Source organism: Apostichopus japonicus, chromosome 7, assembly GCF_037975245.1.
Source record: "Apostichopus japonicus isolate 1M-3 chromosome 7, ASM3797524v1, whole genome shotgun sequence".
Lineage (NCBI taxonomy): Eukaryota > Metazoa > Echinodermata > Holothuroidea > Aspidochirotida > Stichopodidae > Apostichopus > Apostichopus japonicus.
The window spans coordinates 2,058,912-2,073,597 of record NC_092567.1 but is presented as its reverse complement, the minus strand read 5'-3'; the positions used below and the strand labels follow the sequence as shown (position 1 = coordinate 2,073,597).

Below are 14,686 nucleotides of genomic sequence, written 5' to 3'. Positions count from 1 at the left end.
CTGCGAGGACAACTACCCCCGGGACAACTACCCCTCGGACATACACCCCCGAGGACAAATACCCCGACAATTACCCCCGGACAAGTACCCCCCACCCCGGCAATTATCTCTGGGAAAACTGTACCCGCGAAAAGATACCTTACCCAGGTAACTACCCGAACTAAACCAGAATACGCCCAAGTCCTCCCCCCCCCCACCCCCGCCCGAGCCCGTGAACCAAGCGGACCTTTAGCTGGTGAACCCCTTGGTACGAAAGCCTATTAGGGCCATGAAAGCAAATTTTCTTAATCTGATATATCAGATTATTATTCTGATATAACCAAATTTGATAGTGCCATATAAAGCGCTATATAGAAACTAACATAACATAACAAATCATCAAGTAAAATTACTCAGAAGAAAACTTAAATATGGTAAGTCGCAATAAGCCGGAATTGTGCGGAGATTAATAATACAGAATAGTGTCACTATAACTAATAGTAAATTAAAAGTTACTACCATCAGTGACCAATGCCAAACCCGCCCCCCCCTCCCCCTCGTGCTTCTTCAACCGCCGTCCCCACCTATCTTGCCCGGGCCTCGGTCCGTTGTCAAATACTATCCAGGAGTTTTGGGGGCTTATATATGGAAAACTCGAATCTTTTTAAAAAGTCGGGAGGAGTTTGAAAGTGCCAGGGCACACGACGACCCTAGTGGTGCCAGTTTAACCAGGGATTTGTTCCATAACAACTCACTGGTTTAACCGGCACCCTGATCCAATTGTAAATATGCGCTCGTAGTTGCCCGAGGGACCAGGGTATATGTTGAGGCCCGCGGGAAACTAAACTCTAAAAAAAGAACACCGTATCCGTCGCTACATCCGTCCCATATAATTAACGGCATATGTCCAGGGGGATATTCGTCCGGGGGTATTTATCCGGGGGTAATTGTCTAGGAGGTATTCGTCCGAGGACGTATTTGTCCGGGTGGGTAGTTGTCCGGGTTTTTTTGTGTCCTCGGGGGTTATTGTTCGGGGGGTATCTGTCCGGGTGGTAGTTGTCCTGGGGGGGGGGATTGTCCGGGTGGTATTTGTCGGGGGGGGTATTGTCCGGTGGTTAATCGTTCGGGGGGTTATGGACTGGGGGTGGGTAATCGTCCGGGGATAATTGTCTGGGGGGTATCTGTCCGGTGCATGTAAGGGAAAAATAGAGAGATTGATGTATTTAGTCTTACTATTTACAGTTTAAACCTTAGCTTACACAACTGACATACTCTAAGGACATCGGAATTGTGATCACGTGATTATAATGATAATTTGTCTAGTCTTGTAGCTCTATAAATTAACTCAGTCTTTTTCTATCATCAATATATAAATTAGTGGTTTTCATGATCTTTGATGACGTCACTAATGCGTTGTAATATAAAGCTGAATATCTTGAAACCGGGTAGCTTTGCAAACATCACGAGCAATCAAATGTTTCATTTCCCTGTACAATAATAACACATCTATACTAAGATTCTACGTAAATTCATTATTTAAATTAATTAATAGTATAATGTAAATACATACAAACCTCTCTATCTCCACCCTCAACATTCTTTCTCGGACTCGTACACATTGTACCCTCGTTCATTGTTCTGTGTTTAAAGGACACATCGAGATTCCCATTGTTAATGGTGGAGTGACGTCACTGCTGATGATGTCATCATTGATCAGTCTCAAAGACATAAGTAGTTAGAGTAAACAGTTTGCCCCAATCAATTAATTGTTTTACTATTTTAGACAGATGTGTATATAATAGCTACTAAATTATCTCGTGATAACAGCTAAGAGAGAGATTCAGAGACGATGTAGTTAAAGTCAAAGTCAGTTTGTGAATTATTTAGAATATTCTAATCCGTCGATATTTGGACTTCATTTCTGACACTCTCATAACGTAATCCTGCCCAGTGGCGGAGCGTCCATACAGTCAGAGGGGCGGATGCCCTCCCTGACGGACTCAAATGGACTGCTGGCGCCCTTTTTAGCTTTTTACCACTTTTTACTTATTCACGATTATTGACTTTTTTATTGCGCTCTCAAATACCTATTGACATTTGTCACATTTTGTTGGTGTAATTTTCTGACAAAATGGCGATAACACCTATTTATTCTTCGTTTATCTGCAAATAAGCAAGGCCCGGAAAAGGTCATTTCCGGCGATCTAGGGAGTATCTTTACTCAAAAAATGTCTGTACGTTCCGCGCCAACCTGTGGTGGCGCTCCGCTTAGATAGTGTCGAAAGCGCCCCTACAGACCATTCTTGCCCCCCTGACCAATAACCCTAGCTCCGCCACTGTTCCTGCCCCCACCCCACCCCTCCCTACTCCTGATTCCTTTCCACTTTGCAAAGCGAGGTGTCAGCTATCACCTGCACCGTGTTCCTACACCTATCATTTATCTTAGTACAGTTTGAAGAACATTAAACAAAAGTACCCTGTGTGTAAAACTGAAGTAAGCTCCCTTTGCCGAACTGGAATGCCCTTAGATCCAGCAGTCCTCTTACATGGAGACTGGCTACGTGGTTATGAAAATGTTTTGTTTATTCTTTTACATACATAATTTAACTTCAAATTTGCTATTAAACTAATTCCCTTTTCATCTTTTAACAATTGTTTTTAAACATTGTTTAATTATGGCTCTCGAGGTTTATGATGACGTCACTGATATTGGGTGTCTGATCTGTTCATCGTCTCATGGATTATTATTCTTGATCTGAGCATCGAATACTCGACTATCATAATTTGGTTGTTTAATTTAGTCCGAGATTAGATTCTGTTTGAAAGGGAGCATATGCTTTCATTTAGGATAATTGTATTATCGATCAGATATGTTAATGAGATGATAATAATTCTAACTTGATTGGTTTCATAACTAAGATGATAATAGTCGTTAACTGATTAGATATAAAACCGAGATGATAATAATAGTAAACTGATCGGTAATCTTACTGAGATGTAAGGATTGTAAACTGATCAGCTATATTACTGATATGATCATGATAGTAAACTAATTAGATCAAACTTAAGGAATCAACTAGATTGATCACTCAGCTAATATGAAGTTATCATCGAGAGCCAGCATAAATCTCGTGAATATAATGTTTATGATTTCATTACAGACCAACAAAGATTAAGTATGCATTTATCATTTACATATCTCTCTTTTGTGTTCTTCATCAGTTTGGAATTTTATCGACTATGGAAAGTGTCGTCGTCTGAATCTACAAACCGGTCAATGGCAGGTAAATTGTTTGATCACCTTTCATTCAGCTTTTGCTCATAATGCAAGTCTGGTCAGCTTATTTGCGTTATGCTGCCCTAGCACTGTTTCAGTCCTCAGTAAGTGTAAATAAATCAATGTAGTGATACATTATATGTGAAGTTTACGTGGTGCTGGTAATATTAAAAGTTCTGACGTAAAGAAAGAATTTTAAGACATCTTCCCGCTCCTACTTCCAAGGGGGGGGGGGGGGGGTTATTGGTTGTGAATAGAGCGGATGGAATCTTGCGTGCGAACATGGTGTAAATGAATCTCATTAGTTCTATATTGACACACCCGTACAATTTCCATGTCAGTTTGATATTTCAAACATATAGCTATAGCTAAAAGATTGACTTTTGGACAAGTTTGCTATATATTGTACAATCGTCTTTGACACATACTGTTTTATTAATATTCGAGGTTGTGAATTTGCATCCAATAAACTTCACGTTTATTTTGAGATGAAACAGTAGAATGTTATAAATCATATTGAACAGGTATGTTCTTGTAATTTCTGTGTAATTGTTCATCATAACACATAACAACAGTCGTAACAGTCCGTTTAACTGACCCTGTATCTTACTGTAGCAGCTCCCTGGTTTTAACTAGTCATGTTTAGGTTTTTAGTTGTTTCTGATGGTGTGAGACGTATGTCTTCCATGGAGCATTATAACACTCACTGATGTATTACTTAAATTGTTGGTCTTGATTCAAGTAATTACTAATCAAATTAGATTTAACCATTTCTATGGTACTTTGCGAATTGGTCAAATGCACAGGATGGAGATGGGGAAAATTTGGAAGTTAGTAATAGGAACATACGTATGTAGAATTTGACTCTAAAAACTTATTTTAAGTTGATTTCTATACTTTCATAGTGTTTAACTCAAATAATGTTGAGAATTAAGTCAATGCGTTTAGGTTTTACTAACATTAAATAAAGCTGCATGCTACGTAATAGGTTATAACGTTGACCAATCCATATAATATTCACTCATAACTGGATAGCCCTGCAACTAATTAAGAGATCTAGGTATGTTGGTACAACCACACGACTGCTACTTATACTAGTGAGGTATTTATCGTTTAATCAGATTCAGACAACAGTTTGTCCCACAAATTTATGGTAATGTTTTATTTGTTTGTTTCCAAACCTTTAATATCTCTGCCTACTCTGATCTTCCCTGGTGTGATTTTGGTGAAATAAAGTAATATTAAGTTTTCAAGGTCCTTATCTTTCCTTTTACGGCTAAGTTTGTTACCAGCAGATTGTAGCAAAAACAACACAATATACAGAACTTTAAAATATCTATTATGGTATTCTTCCTTGTGAATTAAATCTTGCTAATAAATTAACTGTGTTGCTTAGAAAGCTCCAGGGGATTTAAAGGATCACTTGCTTAAATTATGATTTATCCAGATTAGTGTATACGTTACTGACATAAGTGTGTGGGTCCAAGCAGGCCTATAGATATAATGGAAGGACGGGTCTGGTTTTTATTTGAAACTAATAAACTCTAATATATTCTTCTGAATGGTAATGCTTGTCATGGCCATTTGTATATATGAAGGGAAGAGGAGCTATTTTTATTAATGACATTTCAAGGGTTCCGATCTAATACTCTTCTTTTTTTCTCCTTTTTTCCCTTTTTTCTTGGGGGTGAATAATTGTATTTGTGTAAAATGGGAATATATTAGAAAACAGAAAGAAACTCTGTATTATATATGTGTAGCTCTACCAACCCGCTTTGTTGTTATCTTGTACGGATACCACGGTAACTAAAATATATGCACTCACTTGATAAAATATTAATCTAAGACAAATATTCGTATTATTTCCCTCGTGTTTAGAACAGACACCAAAATACATACATTCGACGACGGGGAGGGTGGGTGGAGTTGTTCCAACAACGGTTTAGTCGGTAACTGATAATCTGATTTAAATATTCATGATTTGTCATCTGCTAATTGCTTATTTATCTTAAGAATTATCTTCAAGTGTATAGGATAGTTGATTGCCACATCCATACCTTCCAGTCTCATTAATTACTTATTGTTAGTGTCTAGGATTGGGTGGAGAGTTGAGGGCGCCAAATAATACAGGAAAACTCACGTAGACGTTTGTATCACGTTTATTCCAAACGTATAGAAACAAACTTATAAAAATCTGGAAGTGAACAGAAATACATATCTTTAAAATATATTTTTTGAGATAAAAGTCTGTAAGTGAATCACGAGCATTGGTATGATAACTAACAAACGAACATAGCATTTCAACATTTAGTACAGAAGTACACTTTTGCTATCCGTTCTTCTAAGTTCAATCTTACTCAATTATTTACTCAAATTTATCAAGGTTAATGTTTCTGCGACGGTTCCACGTACACTCATGTGTATAGGACATTAAATACCTGTAGTTTATGGTCAGAAATGAGGATGAACTGGTAATGTAACGGATGGTGACCGATGCGAAGCAGTGCGATTTAAGATTGTTGTTCTTTGTATGGTTTTGAAATCATACCAGAAACGGGTTTACATTGCCAGTGATTTGTGTGTGGAGTGCATAGATAAACGAAATTGCTTGTGAACATCCGACTCACCGTTTTCCAGAATGTGAATGCTGGACATTTTGGCGATTGATATAAATGAAGGAAAAGATGATACGTTTATTTATAGAATGAAAGAAGATTGAAGACTATTTTGTAATTTGTGAAAATATTATATTCGGGATTTGTAATAAACTGTAGAAGAAGATCTTGCAAATATTTTTGTTTTAGTGGCACCAGATTCTCTCTGTGGTGTAAATCATTACCGATGATTCGGTGGAGCTGTGATTAATCACTTTCCACGCACATTTACACAACAAGACCATAATACCAGTTAGTGTGTGGCGGGCAATTATACTACTGCTTCGTTCTGTTGTCTAGATACCATGGTAACCAAATAACTGTAGACACGTATTATGTGACGCTGTATACGAACACAATGTTGAAAATGAGCACGCACATGAATAAGTTTTTGTTTCAAGATACTACGTCACGGATATAAATATATTTTAAGCCCGTGCCGTATATTGCTTCTGAATTTTGTTAAAAAGCATCACAACTAATCAGTCAAAAATGTTTTATTGGTGAAAATATCGATGCATAATTTTCATCTCTAGAATCTTAACGTTGTGACGTCACTGTACGCAGCAAAGTTATAGTAAATGTTACTCGTTCTAATAGTGTCAGTTGCAATGGGATTTGAGGGATTCCTATTGATTATATGTTATAAGTTATTTAGATTAGAGTGACTGACATAAATATGTGGGTCCAAGTAGGCTTATAAATGAAACGGCAGCTCTGGTTTTAACTTGAAACAAAGAAACAAGTGTGTTTTATTTAGGGAGATTTCATCAACTAGATGTATTTTAACATGCAAGGAAAATCAAACTAGAGGTGACTGCATTAAAGTTCAACCAAAGGTGTTAAACTTAAGATTTTATTTAACTATCAAGAAACGTCTTTTGTGCGCATGTACAAACTTCCAATTGAACATACATAGACAGGGTAAATTTAGAAATGAAACAAATTTGTGCAAGGTTTATTATATTTAGTGAAATGTTTAAATTGTTAACATATCTATTTAATTATCCCACTGTGTCTCTTATTTGTATATTTTGACCAGACAACTACATTTCCAAAACTTTGATGGATATCTTTACACTACTAACAATACGATAGAAACAGACCATCTTAGACGAAGGGGGGGGGGGGGGGTTGTTACCAATATGCTGCTTTGTGGACTAAGCAAGGATTTGTTCTTTTCTGACAACGATGTTCTGGGGCCTATCTTTAAATACTGCCCTCTTTTCCCTACTCGTCATCTTCTCTGTTGCCCATTGTATCCATCTGATCATCTCAGTGAGAAGTTGGTCATTATGACGTCACTCAATGTTTGATGACGTCACTCAGTGTTTGATGACGTCACTCAGTGTTTGATGACGGGTTTAAAACTAACTACAGTATGTCTTCCCTTCAAAGCTGATGTTTATATTAATGTTATTAAGTCCGTGCATCTTACATTGACGAGTCTGTCTCCTTTATTGACTTTAGTGTGTTCAATGCATATGTGTGTTTACCTGCCAGGAATAATTTACTGCGATATTTTTGAAGAGATATCATTCTAACTTATACATTGTTTGCTTCGCCATATTATATTTTCCTGAAATTCCATTTCAAAATCTAATGAAATATAATATTTCTCTTCCTTTCAGGCCTGTGACGGACTGGGCAATCTTCCAGGAGAAGAGGTAAGAGAGACAAATATTCATATTCCTGTTAATTAGTAACGGTAATGTTAATAACAAACAAAGAGGTATTAATTAATGTTGAACAAAGAAATAAAACAAAAGCAGGTGAGTAGCCAAGGGGGGGGGGGCGAAGGGGGTAGCCGCTCCCCCCACCCTTGAGCATATTTTTTTACAAAATTTTTAAAGGTTTTTATGATATCGCTAGTATCTTCAAAAGAGAAAATGCTAAGATGCAACTTACAAGGCATGGGTAGTGCCATTTCCGGCGATCTGGGAGGCATTTACAGCCAAAATTTTCTTGTACGCTTCGCGCCAATCATGGTGGCGCTACGCTTAGATAGTTTGCAATGCCGAATCTACAGTTTCGTCCCTCCCTTGGCAAATTCCTGGCTACGCGCCTGGACAAAAGAGTATTAGACTTTCTTTTTCATCAGGGGGAAAGATTTATCATTGTCGTGTATCGAACAGGGAATTCAGATAGGCCAGTTACAAGTTTATGCCTCGTACTGGTGATAGCACTGTTCTCAATGTCAAGTTTAGATGCGGCCAAAATAATCTTCCTTCCGCACACACAGTCAAAGAAATGATAAACAAAGAAACGGATAGACTTTAAAATAAGTTTAGTCAGGTGTTATGGTGTGTTACAAGCCTCACACAATATTGGAATATAACTTTTAAACTGTCAATCCGCCCCCCCCCCCCTCCCACCGGCAGATGCTTCATGATTATTTTATTTCACTCTGCTGTAGTGCATATCATAATTCGTGAGCAATTCAAAAAGTATCAAGAAGATATTTTAAATTTCTTGTAGAAAATCCTTTGTTCATTAATTTCTCCCTGACATTTTTTCCACAGTTTATTAACCGTGAAAGGAACTGATATAAAAAAATAAACATTTGTAATCTCACTTTTATAGGGTAACAGTTTTCTCTACACTCAAAGGGCTAACTGTAGAAGTATATACTCAAATCTACCATAAATCTCTATTCCGGTATTTTTTAATATAATAAAATCATTCCCTGGGGTCGGGGAGGAGTTGGGGATGGTTTAGGAGGGTATCCGTTGGGTGATAGCATCATGAATTATGGTGAAACGAGAGCATATACACTGTGTCATAAAATCACTATCTGGTAGCGAACTGTTGTTATATGACATATAAGGAAACTAGTAGTAATGAACGGTTGATGTTTTAGTGACTGAGTGATGACGTCATACCGTAATCCATTACAGAGTGGATTACATGTAGGAGGGGTGCATCAATCAAGTTCCACTTCGGGTCCGCTTATATAAAAGACATGATAGCAATGGCGTATGTAGCTAACGACACTATAGTGATTTGGATAAAGCTGCGTGCATGAGAGTTGACTCTCTTCCAACATAAACTAAAAAAATACATTTATTGATCAATATACTTCCCAAATGTGTGTCAGTTCAAAGCCTCAAGTAAGATTTCGAGATGGTTTACGCTGGTTCATATCTCAATTAATTTACTATTTATTAGCACAACCTGGTACAGTTAATTTCTTTACGGTGGTTTTTAGTCTGTTTTTTTTTTGCAAAATGAAAGCCAATTTCTGAATATTGTACAAAACCTTTCTAATGTTAGTCAAATGAGCTAGCAATGAGTTACAATTATACATATTTTTTCCTCTACATGAAAGTTTATTTTGGAAAATAAATGAAAACATTGATCATTAACATGTCGTTGCCTAAGCACATTTACAAAAAATTGACACATATAACACCAACTAAGGAGGTTCTATTTTGCTTTTTAATTCAATTTGTTACGTTATATGTCTGACTTATCCAGCTAACAAGTAATATTGTTATGGGCGTTTAGTATAATGTCAACGTTTGTTCAGATTGAACATAAAAGCTGATTTCAAGGCACGTTTTATCTTTCCTCGTAGGTCTCATTTAAATTATTTTCAAATACGACGTCAGCGTACACTTGCAGCTAAGGTGTATTACTGCTACATAACGCACTGTATTTACGAAATTTTACTAAGGGAAATTGGGTGTGTTTATTCACCATGCATGCGACGGATAAGTTGACGTGATGAAGTATTTCTCCTGAAAGGCAGAAAACTAGCGGCTCGTAGTTCCATTGTTTCAAGGCGGTGGGAGCAAGGGAGGATTCGTCGGACTAAGTTGTTTAAAACTAGAGTATGTTACCCAAAGTTAGATGAAAAAGTTATATTAACACCACCTCATCCCTCTTCATGGACGTCTTTTGTCCACCAACTTTCTTCGGCGAAGTTAAGAAGTCACTCATAGTAGAATCGTTGTAATACATCTTGACATATGGGGTCTGTAGAAATATTGGACCAAACGGTAAGGTGTAACCATGGAGATACAGGAACAATATTAATTAATTACTTAGATCTATAGCTATTTTGATGGATAAAGGAAGCAAATTGCCCTTGGATGTCGAACATTTAACCGCCAAAACTTTAAAAATACTTTCATAAACAGCGGTCAGTTTCACCCTTCAACGTCCGGATTACCTTTCATTTTGAATTATGAAACGCTATACTGATACTGTACAGAGAAACTAACAATATAGTAAACAATAAAAGTAGGTAATTCGTGTTTTACGAGACATTCATTTTGATTAAATATGCGACTCATATAATATGGTTAACGCTGGATTCACGTTCATTGTAAAGTCAAAACAATAGAGCGAAAAACGAGCAAATAAAACATAAATCTGTCAAATAATTTGCATCACGTGACACCAAACGTGTTTGCAGTGCGTATTGTCTACAATGTGTTACAGCTTCCAAGTATCTTGATATCTCGTTCATCGTTCCGGACTTGTAAGAAAGTAATCTGGCTTTCAATTTCTTGTTTTGACTAGGTTTTCATGTTGATCCTCTTTGTCCAAACAAAACATATCGTTGTCTCTTCTTAACTCACTATTACTATATCTTCAAATTCTCCCATCTCTCCCATCTCTCTAATCTCTCTCAACAAAAACAAAACGAGATCAAGTCTAACTGTTACTACCAGCAAACTAACAGGTTTCCATAATACGGTTCTTTGGTAACAAGAGATGCGCAGATGCTTCGGGGAGGGTACAGGAGTCTATTATGATCGCGAATTATTTTTCGGAACAGTGATTTTCTATCACTATAGTTGTGTTTATGTTCGCATTGGGGTCCCGGGATGCATCGAATACTTTTAAAACCTAATTTCAGAAGTTTTTTTAAGGCTTCTTAGGCAATGTGTCTCCGGTTCCAACTAGACCACTAGCCATGGGTATTGAGCGGGCTCTTGACAGTGGAACATTCACATGGCAGTGCTTTCAGTACCCTTGAACATTGGTCTGGGTCCAACACTCCCGCCCCTTCCCCTTTTACCGTTCATCTCTGACCTGGTGTTATTGGGATGGTTATTTAGACTAGTTAATACATTTTAAGGATTTATCGATGATTAAATTATAGTTTTGGAAAATAAAGTAACGCCAGCAAGAAAGACTCTGTCTTTCGCACTATAATATGCATTAATAATTAACACCTAAACTGTTCATATATGTATTTTAGATCCTCCTGCAAGCAGGAACTCGCAAATAAGCCATCATTGGCTTATCAAAGCCGCAAGCTGACCGAAGTCAGTCTCTTATATTCATATTTAACGTTCATTATTATGAATTGTCTGTAACTGGACGACATTCATTAATCTTGGTGTGACTCGAACTCGGGACCTTATGATTGAAAGGCACCGGCGTTCATAGCTTTCCACTGAAGATAAAATATGCCTATGATAACACAAGTTCCGTCAGAACAAAACATAAAGCAGAACCCGGTCTAGCATGGTCAAGAGAAGCAACTAAAATAACTATCCCGTTATATGTCAAAAATGATTAATTCAGGGAATTTTCTTAGTAAAGGAACGTCATATAGTGACACGGCCTACCCAACATTTTACTTAACTTTTACAAAAATGTTACGATTGGTTTCAAAGTCCTAGAGGAAGAAGGGAGAGGGGTGGGTCCAGCTGGAAATATATAAACCACGTTTATGGATCAGTTTACCTTCAGAATGGAGTAAACTGGTCATTTTAACACCCTAAGAATGCTGCCTTCGTCACCATCTCTTGAACTCTCACCTTGCTATTGCAAAATCACGTGAGTCAATGTCCAGTTTGATTTGTCTCCAACATTTGTGAATTGTTAAGAAAAGCACATAATGAGAGCTGAGTGACCTGGATATGTTTCTGTAACGATTAAATTAATGTTAGAAAGGGATTGTCGAACTTCCATAATGATGAGAATGTTAAACTTTGCAATATAATTGAAAATGGCTACTCAGCTAGACGAGATCAGCTTATAAACAGGACGGAACATTTCCCTGCATCGCACCAATGTGTGATAGTACATTGGGATGCATCGATTGAGTCATCGTGATATCAAGGGAAATCCCCTGGATAGGGTCATTTGATGGTTACCGGCAGGGAAGAGGATGGGGTGTGGCGATAAGTGAACTGATTCTTGTACAGTAATACTGTTTTACACATAAATCTTTTTTTTTTATAGATTGAGAAAGGATTATATCCTCGTGCTATGAGTCAATATGGGTTGACATATGATATTCATTTTGTTATTTATATACTTATTTGGAATATTTCAAGCAAACAGTATAACTTTTTTATCGAATTCAATCTTCACAATTCCTTTCAAGCATGGAATCAGAGCGACCACATCATAGGTGACCATGGTTTTATGGATTAAGCCTTCATGTGTATATTATGTTCAGTAACGAAATATTCGCAAGACGTACTCGTTAGGAATCCCTAAAATAATAACTGAAATAGTAAAAGTGAACAGGAACAACAATTTCCAAGACATTTGAATCATGCAAAGTGTTGTGTTACATGACTCGATTTATCTGAAATAACACTTTTAATATGGATGCATGTGATGATTTACAACATTTAACTATAACTGCATTGTCTTTGTTTCTGTGTTATCTTATACATATTCATTACTTATACTTGTCCTCTTGTTTAGGGATTCCATGACACGAGTTACCAGTGTAGCTTGGCGAACTTCAACCGGGCAATGTCCAACTAACTGTAAGTCAATACAGCTGAATACTCTCTACCTTAGTATTTAACATTGTATTTGTTAACAGTGATTGTCTGCTATTTTTAATTGTAAAATCTTAATTTATTAGAATAAATCTCTATCAATAACCAGAATTTGTATTCCTATGTCTGTGATTATCTAATTTTATATGGTCACTAATATCATTTGCTTCAACTATAATTGGTTTTATTATATATTTCATTAACAAAGCTGATCCCTGATTAAATGTATGGAAATGAGTGATAAGTTACTTCCATTATCAGAAACATTGTTCGCTTGTTTCCCGTGCCACGGTGTTTTGTTAAGCTGGTGTGTAAAATTAATTGTTATGTTATGGTATTGCTGACGCTTTTTCCGGGGGAAGGGGGTTCATTAGGTATCACTTCCCCATTATTCTACTAATAATTTAATATGATAACAATATTAACTAATATATATCATTTTAGTTTTACATTAAAGCTCAATGCAAGATGTATATTCATCTGGCGATGCCAATCATCAGCAGGACTGTGACGTCATTCACTCAATCCTCAAAACGATGGCAGTAATTTCAGTGAGGAAGGATCTAATAAAGATTTAGGTTGTAAACTGTTAACATCTCCCAAATACTACAAACAGCGCCAGATAGAGCTCCAGTATAATACACGTCGAACTAGTCTCGTATGATTGTGCTTATATTCTCAAGACAATGGCATGGTGACTTCGTAAACACTTTTACATTCATTGTGAATGGATCTTGTAGAGAGATTAAATGTAAAATAGTATTAATAAATACATATCCAAGAAATAAGTAAAATTTGAAAGATTACTGTTCAATTTACATTTTGTTTAAAGGATTACTTTATTCGGAATTTCAGTCTTTAAATTTTATAGTACAAAAAAAAGGAGTGTTATTAATGTTTCTTCAGCTTTTCTGGTTTGGTAAGATAAATGTCTGGAAACTCCTTTAATGCTAAATTGATGATGACGTCAACCCCTTAGTACAGGCCTAAATATTCATGTCAATTATGTGGTTTATACATTTGAATAACTCAACAAAATCAAGTTTTGTAATTTCGTTCTTACACCAAATCATATTTAAATGATTTCAACAACATTTGTCCGTGTAGAATTTGTACTTCAATGTTAACATGTTATTTGAGGACATAAAAGTCTCTCATCCCATTGTGTTTTGTGTTGTATTTGATGAACTGACATAACTGTCTCCGTATTATATTATATAGACCAGTTACCTTTAACTCAGCTGTTCAAAGTATCTTGTCTCAAAATTCAACAAAATGTTATAGCAAAAGCAGCCTAGACTGAAAGCCAATGGTCTACGACATAACAACACTAATGTTGTGCTTAAAGTCATCCTTTAATATGCTTCATATTCAACAACTTCGTTTTGTGCGCTAAAGTGTACAAATGTTACCTTTTATGTTTTGGAAGTCACGTTGCTGTCGTTCGGAGGACTAGAGGGGCAGGCGATGGGGAGATACATGTTATCCTTTGACCATTTCTGACTCTGATGTATATGCTTCACTGATCAAGATCTATCTTATATTGAGAGACAGCGCCCTCATTTTCGCCAACTAATTAAAAAGTATGATGACTTCATTGATTATCAAGTTGAAGAAACAATTAACAAATTGACTACTTATGTCTTTGAATTTAGCTCAGTAAAATTTAAAACAAAAAGAATAAAAGCGAAGTACATGTTAGAAAGAATGAGTAACTATGATAATCTCGTCCACGATATTACCCATCTTTCAGACGGGGTTTACCACAGGCAGCGTACATAATTTAAATTTATTGCTAGGTTTTTTTATATTCGGAGAAGGGAGCGGGGTGTTTAGTAAATTCCTACTCCATCCTATCAAGAGATTAGGTTAACTTGGTAAAGTGTTGATAACTCCAAATACTACACAGAACTCCAATCAAAGATTCGATACATTGCATGACCATACATGCTACATTGTATTGTAAAGTGTACAACAAGGCATTCCTTACGTTTTATTACCTACATTACTGTTCACAT

At 36.5% G+C, this 14,686-nt stretch overlaps 2 protein-coding genes across 2 annotated transcripts in view; one reads left to right on the top strand and one right to left on the bottom strand.

The window, feature by feature from the left end:
* Positions 1-13,331, top strand: part of LOC139969982 (uncharacterized) — a 314,878-nt gene extending 301,547 nt beyond the window's left edge. Inside the window, exons 8-11 of the mRNA XM_071975479.1 lie at positions 3,202-3,263; positions 7,542-7,577; positions 12,589-12,653; positions 13,113-13,331. Coding sequence (XP_071831580.1) covers positions 3,202-3,263; positions 7,542-7,577; positions 12,589-12,651 — 161 coding nt within the window. The 3' untranslated portion in view covers positions 12,652-12,653; positions 13,113-13,331. The remainder of the gene's footprint in view (positions 1-3,201; positions 3,264-7,541; positions 7,578-12,588; positions 12,654-13,112) is intronic.
* LOC139969993 (uncharacterized) overlaps positions 1-14,686 on the bottom strand; it is a 345,154-nt gene that overhangs the window by 229,454 nt on the left and 101,014 nt on the right. The gene's annotated exons all lie outside the window — the stretch shown is intronic.